Source organism: Pocillopora damicornis, chromosome 3 (assembly GCF_964200805.1).
Source record: "Pocillopora damicornis chromosome 3, jaPocDami1.2, whole genome shotgun sequence".
NCBI classification, from domain to species: Eukaryota; Metazoa; Cnidaria; class Anthozoa; order Scleractinia; family Pocilloporidae; genus Pocillopora; species Pocillopora damicornis.
Window position 1 is genome coordinate 24,487,864 of NC_142672.1, and position 19,044 is coordinate 24,506,907.

The 19,044-nt window shown below is 38.8% G+C and overlaps 3 protein-coding genes across 3 annotated transcripts in view; 1 reads left to right on the top strand and 2 right to left on the bottom strand.

Annotated features, from left to right (window-relative positions):
- Nucleotides 1-141: 141 nt before the first annotated feature.
- LOC113678221 (death domain-containing ATP nucleosidase) lies at nt 142-6,732 on the bottom strand. The gene is made up of 5 exons (XM_027195101.2): nt 6,322-6,732; nt 2,629-3,350; nt 1,979-2,161; nt 1,197-1,265; nt 142-1,011 (listed from the first exon to the last, which is right to left on the bottom strand). Exons 2-5 carry the CDS (start codon nt 3,320-3,322, stop codon nt 731-733), a joined length of 1,227 nt encoding a protein of 408 aa, XP_027050902.2. The 5' UTR covers nt 3,323-3,350; nt 6,322-6,732; the 3' UTR covers nt 142-730.
- Nucleotides 6,733-7,822: 1,090 nt separating this feature from the next.
- Nucleotides 7,823-16,066, top strand: LOC113678218 (guanylate-binding protein 2). The gene is made up of 10 exons (XM_027195098.2): nt 7,823-8,173; nt 9,655-10,158; nt 10,429-10,591; nt 11,044-11,305; nt 11,774-11,909; nt 12,103-12,265; nt 13,206-13,466; nt 13,946-14,068; nt 14,643-14,690; nt 15,144-16,066. The coding sequence occupies exons 2-10, from the start codon at nt 9,689-9,691 to the stop codon at nt 15,393-15,395; spliced, it is 1,878 nt and encodes a 625-aa protein (XP_027050899.2). The 5' UTR covers nt 7,823-8,173; nt 9,655-9,688; the 3' UTR covers nt 15,396-16,066.
- The window catches only part of LOC113678224 (glutamate receptor ionotropic, kainate 1), a 19,576-nt gene continuing 16,333 nt past the window's right edge, over nt 15,802-19,044 (bottom strand). Inside the window, exons 11-14 of the mRNA XM_089201483.1 lie at nt 18,791-18,952; nt 17,977-18,165; nt 17,463-17,784; nt 15,802-17,023 (exon numbers count right to left, since the gene is read on the bottom strand). Coding sequence (XP_089057609.1) covers nt 16,859-17,023; nt 17,463-17,784; nt 17,977-18,165; nt 18,791-18,952 — 838 coding nt within the window. The 3' untranslated portion in view covers nt 15,802-16,858. The remainder of the gene's footprint in view (nt 17,024-17,462; nt 17,785-17,976; nt 18,166-18,790; nt 18,953-19,044) is intronic.

A 19,044-nucleotide genomic window follows, 5' to 3' on the forward strand; every position in this document is an offset into this window, starting at 1 on the left:
ACGGCTAGTGCGTCAGCTGATCATGTCCGCAACTGAGCTATTGTCCCAAAATTGAATTTTTTGGCCGATAAGCTTCGAGGACAAATGGTAAAATTTTCAAGACAATATTTCCGCCAAGAAATTATCCCCCGAAATACCAACATGCCAGAAGTGAATTTATTTAATTCATAACCCTCTCATTAATTTTCATATCGCGCGTTGACAACAAAAATTTTGTTAATTTTTTTTTTTTACTTTCCGGACCAGCATTTAAGATCAATTTTTTAATATCACTACCAGTGAACTACTCAGAATAACTTAATTCTTCTCATGGGTTCAATAAGAAAGATAAAAAAGTGAAACTCGAGTGCTGGCTTTTTCCCGCTGTCTTGGTTTCTTTTCGACGGAAATAATCAGGGGACAAATGTCGATGTAAATGGTGGTTATTACGTCAAAACCATCCGGTGATTTTGTACCACGTGACGTTAAGTAGTCAATAGAGTTACACGACAAGTTATGGGTGGCTGATAACTAGCAATATCCTTGACCACTTGACGTTTTTCATTAGAAGAATAGAAAGATGCATGTGTGTAAGAGACAGAAAAACGAACCCATGAAGAAAAGGAAAATAACTGATTTAGTACTTCACATTGTAATAGTGTAGCCATACTGGGGATACTTGTTCATTTGACAGTGGAATAATCAATAAAAATAGAAATAAAAGCTATCTATGAGTCAATAAAGTAAACAGTCATTCATGCTGTTGACAGCAAAGTTTCTCAGCTAAATCTGTGCGCTTAACAAATCCATGACATAATGCATCATGTAAGACCTTGTATGTTGCAGCTGAGCCATCCTTCTGTTTCCAAAGTAGTAACATTTTGTAGATTTTTTGACGCTTTTCCTTATAGTCATCGTCAAACGCCGTTAAAGTTGCTTCCTCAATTTCGAGACGACGCCCGAGTTCCTGCCAATTTTCGAGTTGGTGAGAAAGCCACTCTAAATCTTCGTCACTGGGAACTCCTTGCTTGACTAAAAGCATAAAGACATCACAGAAAAGCATTAAGATGAGGAGACAGCGAGTAGTACGTATGGCAACTATTTTTTTTCCCTTTTGCTGGATCCCCTCATTTTTATTTTACAAAGGCAGGGGGCGGGAAGATGGGGTTGGAAGGTGGGGGTTAACGGGCACGCTTATAGATATGTCCTTATTTTACCTGTTAAACGAGTTTTTCCTTTCTTTGGAGTTAAAGCGTCACGCGGAGACGATTCTTTATTTCGACCATCTGCATGATAACAAACATAAACAAATCATTAGACCAGATCTTTTGAGCCAACAGATTCATTGTAGCAATGGAGCTTTTTCCTTTCCCAATGAAACGTCTCCTGAGGAGTTTGTTTCAAGGACAATTCGTGCCATTGCATTATGCGTCCCTATTGTGCATCATTTTACACGAAATATGCACGTCCAGAACAGAAGATTTCTTGTTCCTTTTCTTCTGCCAGGCAGAAAAATTGTCATCGCCAGGTAAACGGATTTGATGTCCCACTATTTATATCTCTACTTTGCAATCGAGCGAAAAGCTTGAAAAAAATATTTTCCATACAATAAGCAACTTAGATAAGGCCACTCTAAATCTTCGTCACTGAAAAATTCTTCCTTGACTAAAAACATAAAGACATCACAGCAAAACATCAAGATGAGGGGATAGCGAGTGGTGCGTATCGCAGCTATTAATGCCATTTTGCTGGATCCACCCATTTTTATAGAGCTCCTGTATGTTGAATTGACGTCAACAACCAGGTAACATTTCTGATCCAAGAGCTGCTGTCATCGATCAGCGCATGATCATAGGTCATTGACCATGTTTTTGATTCAGTTTGGCAATTCGGTTCCAGCACATTTATTGAAAACAAAACTAAAAAGCATACATGACTAGCTAGTGACTGCAAGCAAATATACTGTAGGCCTATGAAAGATAAAAGTTGATCTGTTCACCTTGGTAATGTGGCCAATCTTCAAAATCATTGCCTTGGTTTAGAATGCTGACAACAAAAGAAGCTGCTGTTACACTTGCAAATGTTTGCCAGTTTTCGTTTGCTTCAGTTCCATCTGCATACCCTGAAATACCCCTGATAACGACCCATTCCATTTTCAGATCACGTGCTGCACTGAAAACCCCTGAGACAAAAAAAAACAAGCTTTTAAGAATAAAACAACAAATTTTCTCCAACATCTACTGATTTTAACCATTGTTATCATGTTACCATTGTTATCAAAAATTTGTAAGGAACTAGAGATATATTTTGGAAAGTTATGTATACTAAATACCAAGCTAGTCCCTGTAGCACGAGCTTCTCCCAAGGCTCATACCATTCAGACACTAAGACTGTACCCTTACTCCCTCCACATGTATATGAAATAGTGGACAGTTCATCAGTAGCCATCTATACTCCTGGGTGTAGAGACACACAGTGAGAGCAAAGCCTCCCAGCCAAGACTACAACACAATCCCATTAGCCCAGGGCTTAAACCACAACTGATATCATACAGGTATCAATTCTCTCTCCCTAGATTCAAATATACCCGAATATCTCTTTGAACAGATTTTAAAGTAACCGTTACTTAAAAGGAAAAGGAGACCTTACCCTCTCCTTCTGTCTCAATTGCAATTGCTTCAGGAAATGACTTCACTAGTTCATCTCGTCGCCACTCAGCTTGTACGAGCTCTGAACCACTCAAAACCTCACCACAGTGGACTTCAACCTTCCTTTCTTCAGGATTTTCTAGGGGTGGATTCCAACCATGACCTGCACATTCGATGAGTTCAGCGATGTCTCTGCTTACAGGAGTTATGATCCCACGAAATTTCTTGCCATCCTTAGCAACCTTCTGATAGGAATAAGTTGTGAGCTTTTTTGAGACAACCACATCCCCCAGCTTTGTCGATTCCTGATTCATACCATTACAGTGGCCTACGGAAAAGACAGCTTTTGGCCTCAGCTGAGTGACAGCATTTTTTACAACGATCAAAGCACCACCAGGAACGTTAGAACCCTCTGAGCATTTCATCAAAGCAACTTTCAGTTTGACATCTTTATCTTTACCAATGCTGCCAAAGTATACTAAACCAAGCCCTTTGAGATAGCTTTTGATTAGATCATTAATGTAATAGTAGCAACTTAAAAACTCAACGTCTTTCACTGTTAACAACAGAATGTCAATTGGGAGTTGAACCTCCCTCCAACGTTTTTTCGACTGGGTAAGCTCACTTAACTTTGGAAGATTAACACTGATCTTTGGTGGATCACCATGAGTGTTCCTGCAAGTGCTTGCTTCCATTCTAACTTGTAACGATGCCAATCAGCTTCTGTAAAAGAAACAATACAGAGCAATTGATAAGATACTTTGAACACTTGAAGCCATTCCATAGAACATACACTAAGATTGTTGTCGAGCTGTACATGTTGGTTGCTGATCTTAAGGAAAAGTACAATTTGAAATAAAAAAGGGAGGTACCATGCTCTTTTATGAGCAGCAATACCTTCTAGATATATATATATATATATATATATCATATATTTGTTAAATTGGTATTTCTGAAATGTTCCTTTCCCTGCACTAAGAATTGGTTTATAATTGTTTGACAGAAAGAAAATAATTTCCCAATTCCAAGAAAGAGAAATAATGGTAAACAGGAGGTCTTTAAGCTCATTTGCAAGAAAATGACAATTTACTTTTCTGGTGAGCTCCGATTGAGAAAAAAGGCACCATTTTTACGAAGCATGCACCATAGTCACATGTGAAGTTATACACAGTGAGGATGTTTATGCAATACTAACGAATGACAATTGAATTTACAATCTCTTTGCCGGGACACAATAATTAGCCTCCAGAATATTATACTGCCCATTGAATCAAGGTTTAAGACAACTGCAGAAATTAATTTATTTCGGTATATAAGTAGCATTTATTTACTTCTGGAAAGAAAATTTTGAAGATAATGGCCATAAATCATATACATATGCACCTTGCATTACATAGAAAACTAAAAATACACATCATGTGAGTAGAATGTGAAATTGCAACCAGCTGGCTGTGAACCCTTCCAAAACTTCATATAAGTCACATAAATCCCCCACATAATTACATATCCAACATATACTGTATGTCACACGTCCCATAAATGTCACATGTATGTGCAATCACGTCAGAATCTTTACATGTATGTCACATAAATGCAATATTTATCATGCATACACATAAATATATAACAGACACATAAGTGTCACACATATGTAACAGACATGTAGTTTTGGTAAGGGAATAGAGGAACTTAATGACTTCCCCTCTGCTTTAACATAGCTTGGTTGTAAAAAAAATTGTGGATCAGCTTTGAAAAGATAAAACCACCTCAGTCCTAGTTTAAGACATTTTAAGTTCCCCAGAGAGGCGATTCGATTTGAGTCTCCGCACACAGTGGTTGGTCATTAAGTATAATTTTTTTTCTAAATGGTGACTAGAGGCCGTGCGAACGAAAATAACGATAGTGCGTACGATGCAAAAAGATAAAGAACACTTGGGATTGGACTCATAGTGTCCTTGGATCACGAACTTTGCACCTAACTGAGTAAATCAGATAAGTTATCACCAGACCTAACGAATAATCAATCGACAAATAAACGTGATCCAAACTTTAATATCTTAGCTAAAACAATCGAAACCTGCGGCTTAAGTTATTCACAGTAGAGTTGACTGACGAAAATCCAAAGAAACAATTTCAAAATCAAGGGAACGAGCAGAAGAGTATGACAATAAGTCCCAGTTTATCTCTAAGTCCAAACATCTCTCAGCTATCGATCGAATCGAGTGGAACTCGAGTGTTTGGATGAAAACAAACATTTACGAAAAGAATTGTGCGCTTGTAATACGTACATGTTAAATTTTATTATAACAAAGTTTGGATATGATGCGCGCTGTCATTGGTTGAAAGAATGTGCTCTATCAGAGTACAAAGCATAGAGCTGAGCTAAAGCTGTCACGCCGTATGCCAAATTGTACTATGTTCGACCTTTTCCGGGACTTCTCTCTAGTTTTTTTTCCTTAGTTGAAAGAAAATTTCGGAACAAGCAAGCCAGCAAGTAGCAACAAAAGAACCCAACAAGAGTTTGTAAACATGCCAAGCGCCGTAATTTACGTTATTATAACGTGAGCAGAGACGAAAACCCAGAGAGAAAACGCAGTGGAGACCGAGTATTGAAGGTTTTCACGCTCAGTTAGATTGCAAGCTTACGTACGGTAATAAAAATCAAACTCAGCTAACACTCGTATAGCATATATAGTTTCATGTTCAAAAAAAAAAATGCAGAACAAAACAAGAATGATATGAAAAATATAGCCAAGCTGGCATAACTGTTGAAATTCATACTAATCATGAAGGTGTCAGAGCGACTGCGATCGAGCCGACTGGTCCATTACAGCTAGCTCATCATCGCGATCTCCGGTCATCGTACTGAAGAAAGCCTCAGAAATTACATCGACCGCTCTTCGAGTGGACAAAGAGCTTGCTTTTATAACCTTTCCGATGCGTTGAGTGGAAGGCAACATCAGTCACAGCAGGCTAGTTTTACGGCGCTGTCATCCTAGCAGCCTTCATGTTCTCGTGAATTCGGCTGTCGTTTATTCTTAAAACACACGCCTTAAACAGTTTGTTTTCGTCACATGAAAACTCTTACAATTTGGCGAAAACAATAATTTTCCCGGCAAACTCAAAAGAAAAGTTTTGCCACGACAAATTTTTGTTACGCCTCTTGCATCCGCATTAAAATTTTCAGAGTCAACAAATTCCGTCAGCGTCCGTCTGATCTGTTCATAAGATCGGCCAGCATAGTTGCCAAAGGATTCCACTTCCAATTTTTTTCAATCATGATTCTACAATCGATCCCTGAGTTTTTTAGCAAAAGACAATTTTTGCCTTTCTAGTAAACTAATTACAGTTGAATTACACGCTTGTCGTGACTTATACGAAACATGATTGACAACGGTTTCTCACGGTTTTGTTTACTATACTGCATAATTTTTACCCGAGACAAATTTTGTTGGCGATGCGTCTGAAGATTTTTCCGCTTCGGCCAAATTCGACTCAAGAAGTAGGCAGAAACACGATTGTGTTTCTTCTTAAACTTCTTTCGTGATCTATCCTCTTCGTGCGTGCTTTACAACAGAACAGTAAGAGACTGATCATGCGTGTTACCACAAATCTTTTGATCTGGCGTAGGCTAAGAAAAACGATCGCGTCTGTGAACAAAATTTACGCCATAATTACCACAAACTAATCTTACCTTGAAGCCTCCGCTATAAACGTGTCTGATCAAGACTGTGTACATGTAGCTATCGCTAGCATAAACATGATGGCTGATTTTTCAACAACTCTAACACACTTGGTAAAAGACATGCAAATGTTTCTGGGAATTGTATTAATAATTAATCAGGTCTCAAAATGAGCCCTTATCGCTAAGTTACTCTTTGGAATCAGACAGCGACACTTCGTGACATTCCTCAGGTATTTCATTCCGCTCTTCGCTGTCTGTACGTTTCCTGCTAAAAGTAAATTTTCTTTCGATATTCTGGGAATTTTTCATCAGGGTACACAGAAAGAACTTGAGTTTGTAGAGTTTTAGGGGTTTTTTAAGTACCACACTTGTGACTTGACAGCCAGGACGCATTGCGCGACCGAAAAATGAAATACGATGCAACCAAGGTGTACAGCCTAACACTGACCTTTCTTGATGCATCCCTATAAACCAGTTTCGTCATAGCTGAAACGCACATTCTTTATTTGTTTCCTCCACTCAGTCTATTCCTCTGACTGAATAACACTGATGATCAAAGGGCTTCGCGGTGAGCCAACTCGTGAAAAAAACTGTTTTATGTTAAACCCTTGTTCAGGAATACAAATAACTATGGGTCACCAGACAGCAGCTTTTCCAAATGTGCTTTTCCGCGACAAATCTTAATGATACATATCTTCTCAATTGTTTTTATCCCTTCGCTTTCTTCTCTTTTATGCATAAATTATAGATATTTCAATGAGAAATGTCTAATGATAAGGCGAAAAATATCAAAGGGAGAAACGACCTGTCACAATAAACCACATTTTTGTTTTGTTAAAGGAAACATCACCAAAATAGTAATGCAGTCAGGCATATGCCCTTTTGAAGCGAAAAATAATATTTTCAGCCTTGCTAATTTTTTTACAGAGAATTTGTTACCTAGAAACGTTGATATTGGGGTATGTATTTCATAGAAATAATATTTATTGTCGTTTCTATGATATCCGGACTGACATCTGATATGGTACAGGCTGTGCAGAATCCATTCAAAACGCTACTGACCCTGACTGTCAATAATGATATAATTGTAAATATGTCACATCACATCATGATCAGTGCAGGATAATAGTCTACCCCGGTGAAGTGTAAGTAACTTGTATGTAAAACCTCGTGCAGGTATTTTCTTTGGAGATCAAAGTTTTAAAATGATGTTTGCTAAGTTTATTTAATCTACAGATATTCTCCTTGCTTGGTGAATTTTCAAAGTCTGATACCTCCATAGAGGCTTCCCGAAAGGGTTCTTCAATTAACCGAAAACAATTTTGCTGAAACAAATACCTCTTCCGAAGCGAAAAACTCTCCGGAGCGGAATATCAGCCTCTGGTTCCAAAGATTTAAAATCAAATCTCCCCCCCCTCCCCCCCCCTCCCCCCCACTCTCTCTCTCCCTTTTTTTTTTTTATTTTCATTAACTACTTAAGATGAATTCTTGAATTCTTGATTACATTGCTTGACAACGGGCTTCTGCATGTTCACGTCGGAATGCTGAAGTTCATCTCCTCGCCTTCAAAGTGCAGCCTGTTGAATTCAAATTTGAAGGTACTTGCGAAACTCTGAGAATACCACGTGAAAATAAAGAAAGAGAGACTCAAGGATTTTGGGTCAAAGTAACAGCAAATTAACATCATCATGCAGAAGAGTTACGCAATAGAACTACTATCCTCCCCAATCTTCTCGCGGTTACATTATGGACGGTGACTACGTTGGAAGAAGGAGTTTATCAGAAGGCTTTTAAAAACGCGGAGATACGAAAGTTTCAGTTTCCAGAGTTTAATACGGAAAAAATCCAGCTTTAAAAGAAGGTTAGTGGATAATATATTGTGATGAAGGTCGTTTTGAGGTCATATCCGACATACGGCGCTGTTTGAACGAAAATATCCTCTGTCTGGGTGCGATAATTTATGAATTGAGTAATGGTTACGAAGTGTTTCTGTTTCCTACCATATATTTTCAGTTCTGGCATCCAAGTCCATGCTTCACAAAGTCACTTGAAGTAATAAACTACTAAGAAAGCGTCCAAACATTATCAAAATCGATTATCAGTCGCTTGCAATTCGATTGCCATGTCGAACTGACAGAATAACACCCAGCTTTAGCTTTTCGATAAGCGAGAGCGAAGCATCTTGGTCATGGAAAGTTGTTATTTTAATTCGTTGCTTTAGCCTTGAAGAGTCGGTTTAAATCCATGACATTTAAATCAGAAGTTCTACTGCTGTTGTTTGCTAAACTTTCATTGTTTTAAATGATGCAAGGTTCACGAATTTCCATTAAAGCCGGAAGTGAAGCGGAAGTTAGGAACTGAACAAAAACACTTTCTCTTTTGAATGTTGGCGCGTGTGACAAATAACTTTTTGTCACCCAATCTATGTAATTATACACGCACGAGATGTAAATTCCAACTCTCTGTGACCATGAATGCTTATAAAAAGTCGGCGTAGAAAAATTCGTTGAAATACACAAAAATTTTCAAGCGAATCCTGCATAAAATCAGGAGCCATTACTAAGTAAGGGGCTCCTGCGTGAAATACATTCAACCAAAAGGGAATCTGCAATTGGTTCATTCACGTTAGCTACGATGTACTTGAAGGACAAATCATTATCAAATCATATATTGGTTATTTTTGGGGGGGCCGCATTTTGCACACATGAATTGGCAGAACAGTTTCAAGCAGGAATTGATCATTCGTCGGGCTTGTTATTGAACCATTTCAACCAGTGTCACCATACAAACTTTCAAATGTTTAAGCATTTGGTTCTTTTCACTGTTTTATTTCATTTAAGGTGAGTTGTCCGTCAGTATTTTTGTCCTTATTGTTTATCATTTGCATGTATTTTCGGCGGCAACGGCTGCCAAAATACATTTATCCATTTCATAATTGTGGTGACTTTTGGTAGAGGGGTGGTGGGGTGGGGCTTAGGGGTTAGCAAGAGATTATTAATTCTTGGGGGTTAGCTAGTTAAGCTTTTGTTTACATTGCTATCGATTCAGCCTGATTTCTGTTTTGATATGAAATATTTAAGTTTGTGGACGCGGCCTAATTGGTCGATAGATGTGATCAGATGTGAGTGTTTAAAAACGGCTGTAACGTTTTAGATGTGAGCGTCAGTCAGTAAAATATTTTTTTAGAGCAATAGAGAGCCTTCCTCAAAAATTATGCAAACGTGGGACGGATTCGAGGGTTTGTGTAGCTGTCTCGAAAGCTCTCGACTACCTAAAGTTTAGATGAGATTACGTAAACAAGGAGAAAGTCCTAATCCGTGGTTTACACGTGAAATTGTGTAGGGATTCTAATCAGAGACAGGGCTCTAGGAATACCATGGCGGCCATTCCATTGTGCATACCAAACAACTGCAGCTGGGATGAAACATCGGGAGCGTTCCAGCGCGACTCGAGTCAGCCCCGCACGGGACTTCAGCCTGTAAACCCGGCACTGCGGAAACTTCGGTCCATTGGCGGACCAGTGTGCGTCGTGTCGATAGCCGGGCCATGCAGGAGGGGGAAATCGTACATCCTCAGCAGAGCGTTCGATCAAGGGGACGTGTTCCCACTGGGGCATTCGTTTGATCCGGAGACCATGGGAATTTGGCTGTGGGTAGTACCAGAGAAATACAGGGATGCTCAAGGCAGAGAGTTCACCGTTGTGCTGTTGGATTCCGAAGGAATTGATGCAGTGAGTGCAGAGGGTATTAATGATCACGCCATATTTACACTCAGCGTTCTCTTGAGCTCTGTATTAATTTACAATTCTGTTGGCGTTCCCACAAGAACTGATCTTGAGGGACTTGAGTATCCTTTTCGACTCTACTACGTATTAATCTGCAGCTGAGTATGCTCTTGTTATCTCTTGTATGAGTCTATCTATCTTTCAATTATATCTATCACTCGATGCCTACGTTCAATTAAAGCATGTGCAATCTCTAAAAGTTACATTTAGCTTTCTCTTGTAGTCTTTCATGATCATATGCATTGGTTATTCGTGATGAACATCTTCCACAAAATGGTGCAAGTTATAAAATGAAAGGAAATTAAATGTTTAGATGCCTCAACGAGTGCTAGTCACATAATCAAGATTTCTCAGCGGATTCAAGTGGTCTCAGGACAACCTTTAGACAAAGAAGATTCACAGCACGTGTTTCCTTCTTTTGTGTGGCTGCTCAGAGATGTTGTGTTAAGTCTTCCCAAGGGCGTGGAAAACTTAAAAGCGTATTTCCTTGAAAAGGTAACCGTACCACAAAAGTTCAGAACTTGCCGTTGGTGAATGGAACGGAACTGTATTAGTCCGAACTGGTAGAAACAGTTATGGCCAAATTTGTTCTGGGGAGGGAATTTTGAGTGCTGCATGCTGCAGGCGATGTTGCAAATAATTTCAAAACCCCTTTAAATTTTAGACTTGCGTTCAGGCGCTTGACTGTTCACAGGACTCTTCGTCTTCTTGTGGAGCGCTTTTCATCTCAACCGGTACTTACAATCAATTTTTTAGGCTTTCACTTGCTCAGACGGGAGTTATAGCTTTTCTCACAAAACTTTCAAAACTGTGCGTTTTGCTGGACAACAGTACTCTTTCAAGAAAGGAAGAGAAAGGATCCCAACAACAAGTTTTCAAAGAAGGTTCTCGATTTAACGTTAGCGTGCTCCTGAACTTTCATGTTCTTCATGTTTTCTGTCGTTTAGGTCTTCAAGATGCGAGGTCGGCCTAATGAAAAGTCTCAAAAGGTCGTGGACAACATTCTGAAGTTCTTTCCTGACTTTGACGCCTTTCCCCTCTCCCCTCCGTCATCAGATGCTACACTCATACAAAACTTAAATGAGAAGGGGAGGCAGGGGGAGATTAGTTCATCATTCAAGAAAGGAGTGGAAGAGTTCAAAAAGATGTTGCACTCAAAACTAACTCCCAAACGGAGTTTTGTTGGACAAGGATTTGTCACTGGAGAAGGTTGGCAATTTTTCTAAAGTTTTTAGAGACAGTCTAACGCTCTAGTAATAACTTTTTTCAAGAAAAAAAATTAATTTGTCGTGGGGTGCAAGGAATCAAGGATATATGAAGAAGGGATTCTTGTCATACACGTAAACCAAATGACAGGCACTCTCTTTTTTTAATTTATTATTTTCATTCAACACTGATTTTCTTTAATTTGTCCTCTTGTTAGTTTTAACAGCTTCCCTTCTTCCTCCATGAAGTACACACTAAAACCTTCAAAAATACACGTTAAAGTATGTATGCATTATACATTAATAAGATACGTGTTTGGATTAAATGAAACGCGGTCGTGGAGATGTCAAAATTCAAACGCCCTTTTGTGATAGAGGGTCAATTTTCAAGGATTAGAGCAAGATGACTGCCTGAATTTTGAGCCAGATGAGTTGTTTTATAACCATTTACCCGCTTGTGTCTTATTCACAGCTCTGGCAACTCTGGTCGAAGAATATGTTCAAGCTGTAAATTCACCAGGGGCTGTTCCAGTTGTTGAGAGTGCATGGAACGTGTTTACCAAAACAAAATGTACTGAGACTCTAAACGATGCTAAAGCTCTGTACGAGTAAGTACTACTAAAAGGCTTACCTAAATAAACCGGAATTTCTATACGCGCGCAACTCTGCTTCCATAACGATTCCGTTTCCGAAGTGGCGATCTTTTAGTCAGCACCACAAGTGTTGTAAGGTTGACCTTGAGACTATTTCATTTGGGTTTCCTTTCGGCAGTATTTCAACTTTTTTAATTTCTTGATTCAGTGGAGGGATACGAGAATTCAAAGAAAAGGTGTGTCTTCCCTGTGACGACAGAAAGATTCGCAATGCTCATCAAGATTATTTGTTGGAAGCTCTAACTTTTTTTGAGACTGAGGCAGAGGACACGGCTGTAATGGCCCGGTGGATGTACATCGAGGAGTTAGCGGTAAATAATGAGTTCGATGTAGATATTTAGATTCATTAAGCTGATCTTTAACCAACAAAGAGTAACTATATTTAGCTTGTTTATAGCTGTACGTTTGCTTACACCACATTTTCATAACTTAAATAAAAACAACAATAATAACAACATCGATAGACAGACGGCTATAACAGTGCTGCCTGACGAGAATCTTTCGCCTATATTCGCCATTGACAGTTAAAGGAGAAACTACAGATTCCTGCTAGCTGTCATAACCAATTCATTATAATTTTCGCGCGATTCTATTGGCTACTAAACATCACGTCGTATCAGCTCCTACCCTTCATCAAATTGTGATTGAAATTGGCTTTGATCATTCTTATCCTTTTAGTAAAACAAACGTGATAAGATCTCTATTACAGGACAAAGTCGAGGAAAGTGTAATCAAGAATACTTGAGTCATCCTACTTGCTATTCCTGTGGTTCTGTATGGTCAATTATTTTTTCACGCTTGTTAATTGTTCACTCTATATTCCAACATTAATCTTAAGATCATTCAAATTGTTTGTTCTTCATTTTTACCCTTTTGAGGGAATTAAGGATGGTGAACTCATGGTGCACTTGCTGCTCTCACCCCTGTAGCCCGGTGTGCGATTCCTGATTCTGCTGGCATATGTAGGAAGAGTTTGTTATTGGTTTCCTTCCTTTCTTTGAGGGTCGTGCTCTTCCCTCCACGCAAAAAATCACTCCGATCTCCTTTACTGCCAGTGGATTAACCCTTTAACTCCCAAGATCTCATTAACAATTCTCCTTACTGTCTGTCATATAAATCTTGTGATGTTAGTTTGAAGCATTTGGTATTGGATCAACTAATAATCCCTTATGGTCACTCATGGGAGTTAAAGGGTTAAGAAACACTCTGTAAATGCGCCACCACTGAATTGTATTATTTCTATATCACTAGAACTATACAGACGAAGCTGAGAGTGCTTTGTTAAGAGAGAACAACAATCTAACTGAGGAACAGTGCAGTGACCTGATGAAAACGCTACGCGTGGTGTGGTTGGACCCAGTCCTCAAAGATGTCCATGATCCCAATGATCACGAATTCTTGATTTTGGAAGAGCGTTTGAGGTCTGTTTATCAGAAACTTGACAGCGACTTCAAGCAACAGGCCAAAGGAGACAAGAGCTTATGTTCAAACCTAGCTTACATCTATGAATTGGTATGGATAGTTTTTTTTTTTGTTCAGGGTACAATGAACTTCCTGTTTCATACTCTCCCCTCTAACTCCTTCACCTGATCATTACCGCGGTCTATGGAAAGGTTCGGTTTGCTTACTGCATACACATATTGCCCAAAACAACAAGAAAATAAATGGCATACCACGGTCTACAACCATTTACTTTTTTACCATCATTTAAAGTAATATTCAGTTTGCAGTTTTAATCATAATTCTCGGTCACGAAACATAAGTTTTTTTTTCTAGTTTAACGGACGTTGATGAAACGTTTTAGGAATGAGAAAAGGTAACGCGGGAGGCGTTGCATAATCTGTGTCTGTATCTGAGCAACTGCACCTACCCCTTCCCTAACCCAAAAACAGTCAACTTATGACAAGTAAGGGTTGATGTTGTTTTAGTGAAGGAGTTGGTGCGCAGTTTCTCAGATACTGACATTGATCTGTGTTTCATTACACTGACAGCAACATTTTGAAGAGATGAAGAAACATCTTGCTCGACTTAGGACAAGGAGGAAGTATTTTGAAGATATCTCCTCCGAGAAAGCAGCGAGAGAAGCTGAGGCTGAGGAGACAGAAAGGCTAAGGGTCAGTTTTTTTCATATTTGAGAGCCCAGATTACCAAGCTAGATACCTTTCAGGCAGGAGGAAGAATGATACACTTTGAACATTGGTTATTTATATGCGTCATTCGCTAAGTTTGTTTAGATTAGTGGTTGTTAATATTTGAAATGGAGGTGACTATTGGATTAATGTTCACCGAACCGCAAGCTAAGGAAAAATGTTCATTAGCACATGATAGCAAACAAGTACGATTGCTGATATCACGAAGCTCGCTGAGTGTAGATATTAATTATAATAATGGTTATGATGCTGCTTTTCTTTCGATATGGCTACCTGGAGTGGTAAAGTTTCGACAAACAATACTGCTGCTATTTTATTATTTTATTTTACTCTGATGATCAACAAAAAAATGTTTTTTCGCTCGAAGTACAAGATTTGAATATAAACGAGTTTGGGTTTCTGGATACTTCCTTTATCTTAATTCAATATAGCTGATAACTTTCCTGTAGCAGTAAAATACATTTTCATGTATTTCATTGTTACTTAACCTTTTTTCTTTTATTTATTTTTTCACTTTCATCTTTTTTTTTTTTTTTAGGATGAGAACTTGCATTTGGTAGAGGACAGAAAAGAAATCGAAGGAAAGGTAAGAGCTTTAGATAAAACTCTATCAACTTTTTCAATTAAAGTTTTTTATGATGTGCTTGTAACAAAGTTGAGAGGAATCAAAATTTTTTTTAATTTCGAGTACGAGTCAGTCGCCCATATCTTAGCAGAATTAACTATCCTTCATTTATCTGAGAGGAGATTTTGAAAGGTACATTTGGCATTTGCAGTAGAGTCTTGCTTCGTCGATTATTTTATAGTCTGCAATGCATAATAAAGTTAAGGTAGTAAATAGGAAGGTTCTCGTTTCCACTCTGTGTTTCGGAGGTGAAAACTTAAACAAAAACTTAATTTAATCTTTTCCACTTTTATTTCACGACATTCGTTTTACAAGGTGCTGTCTGGTTAAAAGGTAACCTATACTAAGTATCTCCAGCGTAAATCGTGTTTTGAATTGATAACAAAATACAAACCCAAAGTCTTTGTATCTCAGATAACTCGCCTAGAGGAGAAACACATCGAAGATCAAAGAAACATCAAACGCATGGTTGAAGAACAAATGCGAACACAGAAAGAGCAGGCCGAAGCTGCCATGTCCGAAGCGAGGGAAAGATCGACAGCTGAGAAGGAAAGATATTTACGACAACAAAGAGACCTTCAAGCTCAGATAGATGCAGCTAAACGAAAACAGCAGCAAGATGAACAAACCATAAAGAATCTGCGAGATAGACTGAGGAGAATGTGATTAAGACAAAGAATGAAACAAGAGAAAATTGAGGACTTCAGAGAAAAAATGAGAAAAATGAGAGAGAACTGCTTCGATTAAACATCGAGTTGGAAAAATGTCGGTGATATTTATTTATATAAGAGGCTGTATGAATCAACGTTCATGCGATTACGCGACCTTGTCTTTTGATTTTATCATTTCCACAACTTTTTTGAATTTTACGAAAGTGTTCACTAAAAATTCTGATTTTGCCTTCAGAGGAAGTTTTACTACACAGAGGATCTAAGTTTTTTCTCTTCACACACGTTCTGCCTTGCAATAAAAAGAAGAAATAAAGTAATTAAAATTTCCAAAAGTAAAACTAAAAAAAAATGTGACTCGCACCATTCTTAGAAATCCTAGTGACAAAACAGTGACAACTATGGATGATTGGAAGGCTGACAAATGAATAATTTCATTCGCCATCTTTATTGATGGCACCTTTTCCATAATTCACCTTACATCATATCTACAAACCAAATTAATTAGATTAATTCTACACCTTTTAAATATTTAATGTTTAGCAGATCCAAGGAAAGAGTCTGAGGGGCCTGGACCCTCCTACAAATCAGACCTGTAGGTATTTTCATTACTTGTCTGAAACCAGACATATAACAACGACAGGAATAAATATTGCATCTAAACTTGAAGCACTGAAATTTCACTTATCTTGAATCATACTCTAGTTAAAAAACAAAAATCCAGTTTCTGAAACAATGTTTGCCCCTCCCCCCCCCCCCTCCTTCAACCAAGACTTCCTGGAGTCGCCGCTGAAAATATTTAGTTTACATTTGATTAAATTCCTTAGCTGACATATTTTTTAAATTTTCTTGCAGTTAAGTGTCCTATCTATAGCATTCACAGTCTAGTCCCCAATATATAACAATCCTACTGGACACGGTAACTTGTACTGTTACATATGATCTGCAACAAATTAGTTTTAACATGGGACTCATTCTTGAGTAAATTTGGTCCCTTGACAAAAAAAGACTTCCGCATGAAAATGGCGAGAATGGTAGTCAAAATTCCTTAGTAATAACTAAGAAAGACCTATCTGTGACTACTTTAAGCTGAAATATCGCACTTCAAGGATGATTGAGGAAATTATCATTAATTCTCTTAAACTGTTAGTAATAATTATTGGGTAACCGTGATAGCCTGTATTTCATCTCTGCTCCATTTTTACATGAGAGTCTCCTTCAGCTTTCCTATCCCAGATGAGTCTTATGCATAGCAGATAAACATATAATGAGAAGCCTAGCTATATTCAAGTAAAAATGGAGCATTAAGCTAAGGGAAAACCGACTCTAAGCTATCTTAAACAAGTACATGCCTTCATCTAAAGTCTAACAGTTACATAAATTCCTCATGAGCCTTGTAAAGTTCCACACACACATGCTAAGCCTCTCGGTCAAAACATCCTGGCTCAAGTTTGAATATAATCAAACATTTTGCGTTTCTAGAGCGCTGGGAAGTAGGAGGCCCTCAGACATAGCCAGGTCCTCTTCCTTCTGCTTTTCTCCCTCGTCACGTTTGTGGAGATCGTGGAATCCCTTATAAGTTCGACGCAACCTTCGCCAGAGAGCTGCGCATAATGTGTTTGGTGCCTAATGAGTATAAAGAAAAAGCTAAACTTATGTTCCTGCATTAACAATGACTCAAGTGTTCTTTACAGAACTTCTGGAATGCCAAGCCCCTCTCCACTCCTAAAGGGTTTGATGATATCTGAGCCTGATATAATTATCAGAAGAGGAAAGACAGATCTCATGCACCGATATTGCAAACAAACCTTCGCTGCACGTAGGTTATCGAACTCAAATAACGAATGACGCAAAGGGAGTCGAAAAAAGGCTGGGGGGGTGCACCATTAAGGTGTGACGTAACTGATGGGAGACGTAAAAATAATCTTGCAGCGAACAACGAAGAAAAAGGCTTATTATTAGTTTATAACGTAATGTGAACTGTTAAGAGCGCAAAGTAAACGATATAGCAGATTTTTTATAACCGTGATATTATATTCGAGAACTGAAACCAATCAGTACCCACCTCGCCATCTTTAGACTGGGTGTCTTTGTAAGACGCATAAATCAGTTCCATGGACAGGACAATCAACCCAGCAGCCACGCCCACTACAAGGGTGATGAACACCCCAGCCAAGTCACTAAACTGAAGCTGGTCACCGCCCTCCTCAGCAGCTTCCTGGGCTGCCTGTGTCTCTGCACCGCACACGCTGCGGCTTTTAAACCATTTCTCTTTCATGCGCTGTAAGAAGCCATCTTGCTGCAACTCCAACATGGCTACACTAAAGTTATGAGTGTAAAGTGAATTGCGAGGGAGAGCGAAGCCATAGTTGATACCACCAAATGGTCTGTGGAAGATGGATCAAAGTAGATTTAATAGAGACAATTCTTAGATTAAATAGAAGGAGGGGGAAGGGGGGAACGGGAATACTCAGAATTGATCCACTTGCGCATGCCCTATATTAGACGTCTGTGTTTGCATACTGATTTGAAAGCGCCATGACACAACCATGTTCAACCTAAGAAATTTCCATATTTACCTTTCGATAAGAGTCAGTGTGTTACACGGTTCTTGTTGCACGTCATATTCAAGTACTGCCGAGTCCCAAATGAAGGCATAATTTTCCGTGTTTCGCACTTTTTCAATCCCAGCTGTATGATTCTTTTCCAGTGTTCCATGACGCTCGATGAAATCCCATAGTTTCTCGTAGACTGGGAGCTTAGCCTCTCTAGGAAAAGGAAATAAGGCAATGTTGGTTTATTTAGTTCACTGGCATCTGAGAAAAAGAGAGAGTCTCCCCTACGCAAAACTTTTTTAGTTCTTGCTAATCGTTGCTAGGCGATTAGCTTCTCATTTTATGATGCTTTGCGAGCAACGAGCTGGGTTTAAGCATGATTGGAATCTTTTAGAGGAATTGGAAAGGCATGGCAATTCAAACTTCGTATCATTCTTCTTTTATTTCGAACTAGCATTTGACTGTTTGTTATCCATCAAGTTAAAAAGAAACTAAATATATGAAATAAGAAAGGGCGCTCCTTTTGTAGCAGCAGAACCTTCTGAATATACAATGACTCCATAAAAAACTCTCATGTTTACATGTGTAATTTTACGAGCGCTTGCAGTGAACGCACTATAATCGTACTCAGTGGTTCTTGTGTCAGACAAATCGACAAAAATTCCACGGGTTGATGGACCGGGAGGGGGGGAGGGGGGACTGAATATATGGGAAATGGGCTTAATTAGTTCAACAAAATAGCTTTCAATTTTGTAAAGAATGAAATGCCCAGCACCATCTGTAAGTGTTAAACATGAACTACACCGTTCTCAATAGGTATATTACTAGCTGTTCATACTTGAGCATTGTAGCCAGCTGACCACGCGCGGTTCCAAATTTTACTTTGTTCTGATTGGCCAGGTCTTCAATGTTCGTGATTGGATTTTCATATTTGTTGATGGTCAGGAACGCAGCCAGGTTAGCGGTATAAGTGGCACCAAATATGGAAATAGCAAACCACCTGAAGCAATAGAGGTTTGAGAAGACGATCATTAATTTTTGTTATCTCAACGACCACTTGATAAAAGCACCAGGAACGCAGATTATTATTTA

Coding starts and splice junctions, on each gene's coding strand:
- LOC113678221 (XM_027195101.2), bottom strand. CDS start 3,322: ATGGAAGCAAGCACTTGCAGGAACACTCATGGTGATCCACCAAAGATC. Junction 2,162..2,628: donor AATTGAGACAGAAGGAGAGG/GTAAGGTCTCCT, acceptor TTTTTGTCTCAG/GGGTTTTCAGTGCAGCACGT. Junction 1,266..1,978: donor AGATTGGCCACATTACCAAG/GTGAACAGATCA, acceptor GTTATCATGCAG/ATGGTCGAAATAAAGAATCG.
- LOC113678218 (XM_027195098.2), top strand. CDS start 9,689: ATGGCGGCCATTCCATTGTGCATACCAAACAACTGCAGCTGGGATGAA. Junction 10,159..10,428: donor ACTGATCTTGAGGGACTTGA/GTATCCTTTTCG, acceptor AACGAGTGCTAG/TCACATAATCAAGATTTCTC. Junction 13,467..13,945: donor TAGCTTACATCTATGAATTG/GTATGGATAGTT, acceptor TTACACTGACAG/CAACATTTTGAAGAGATGAA.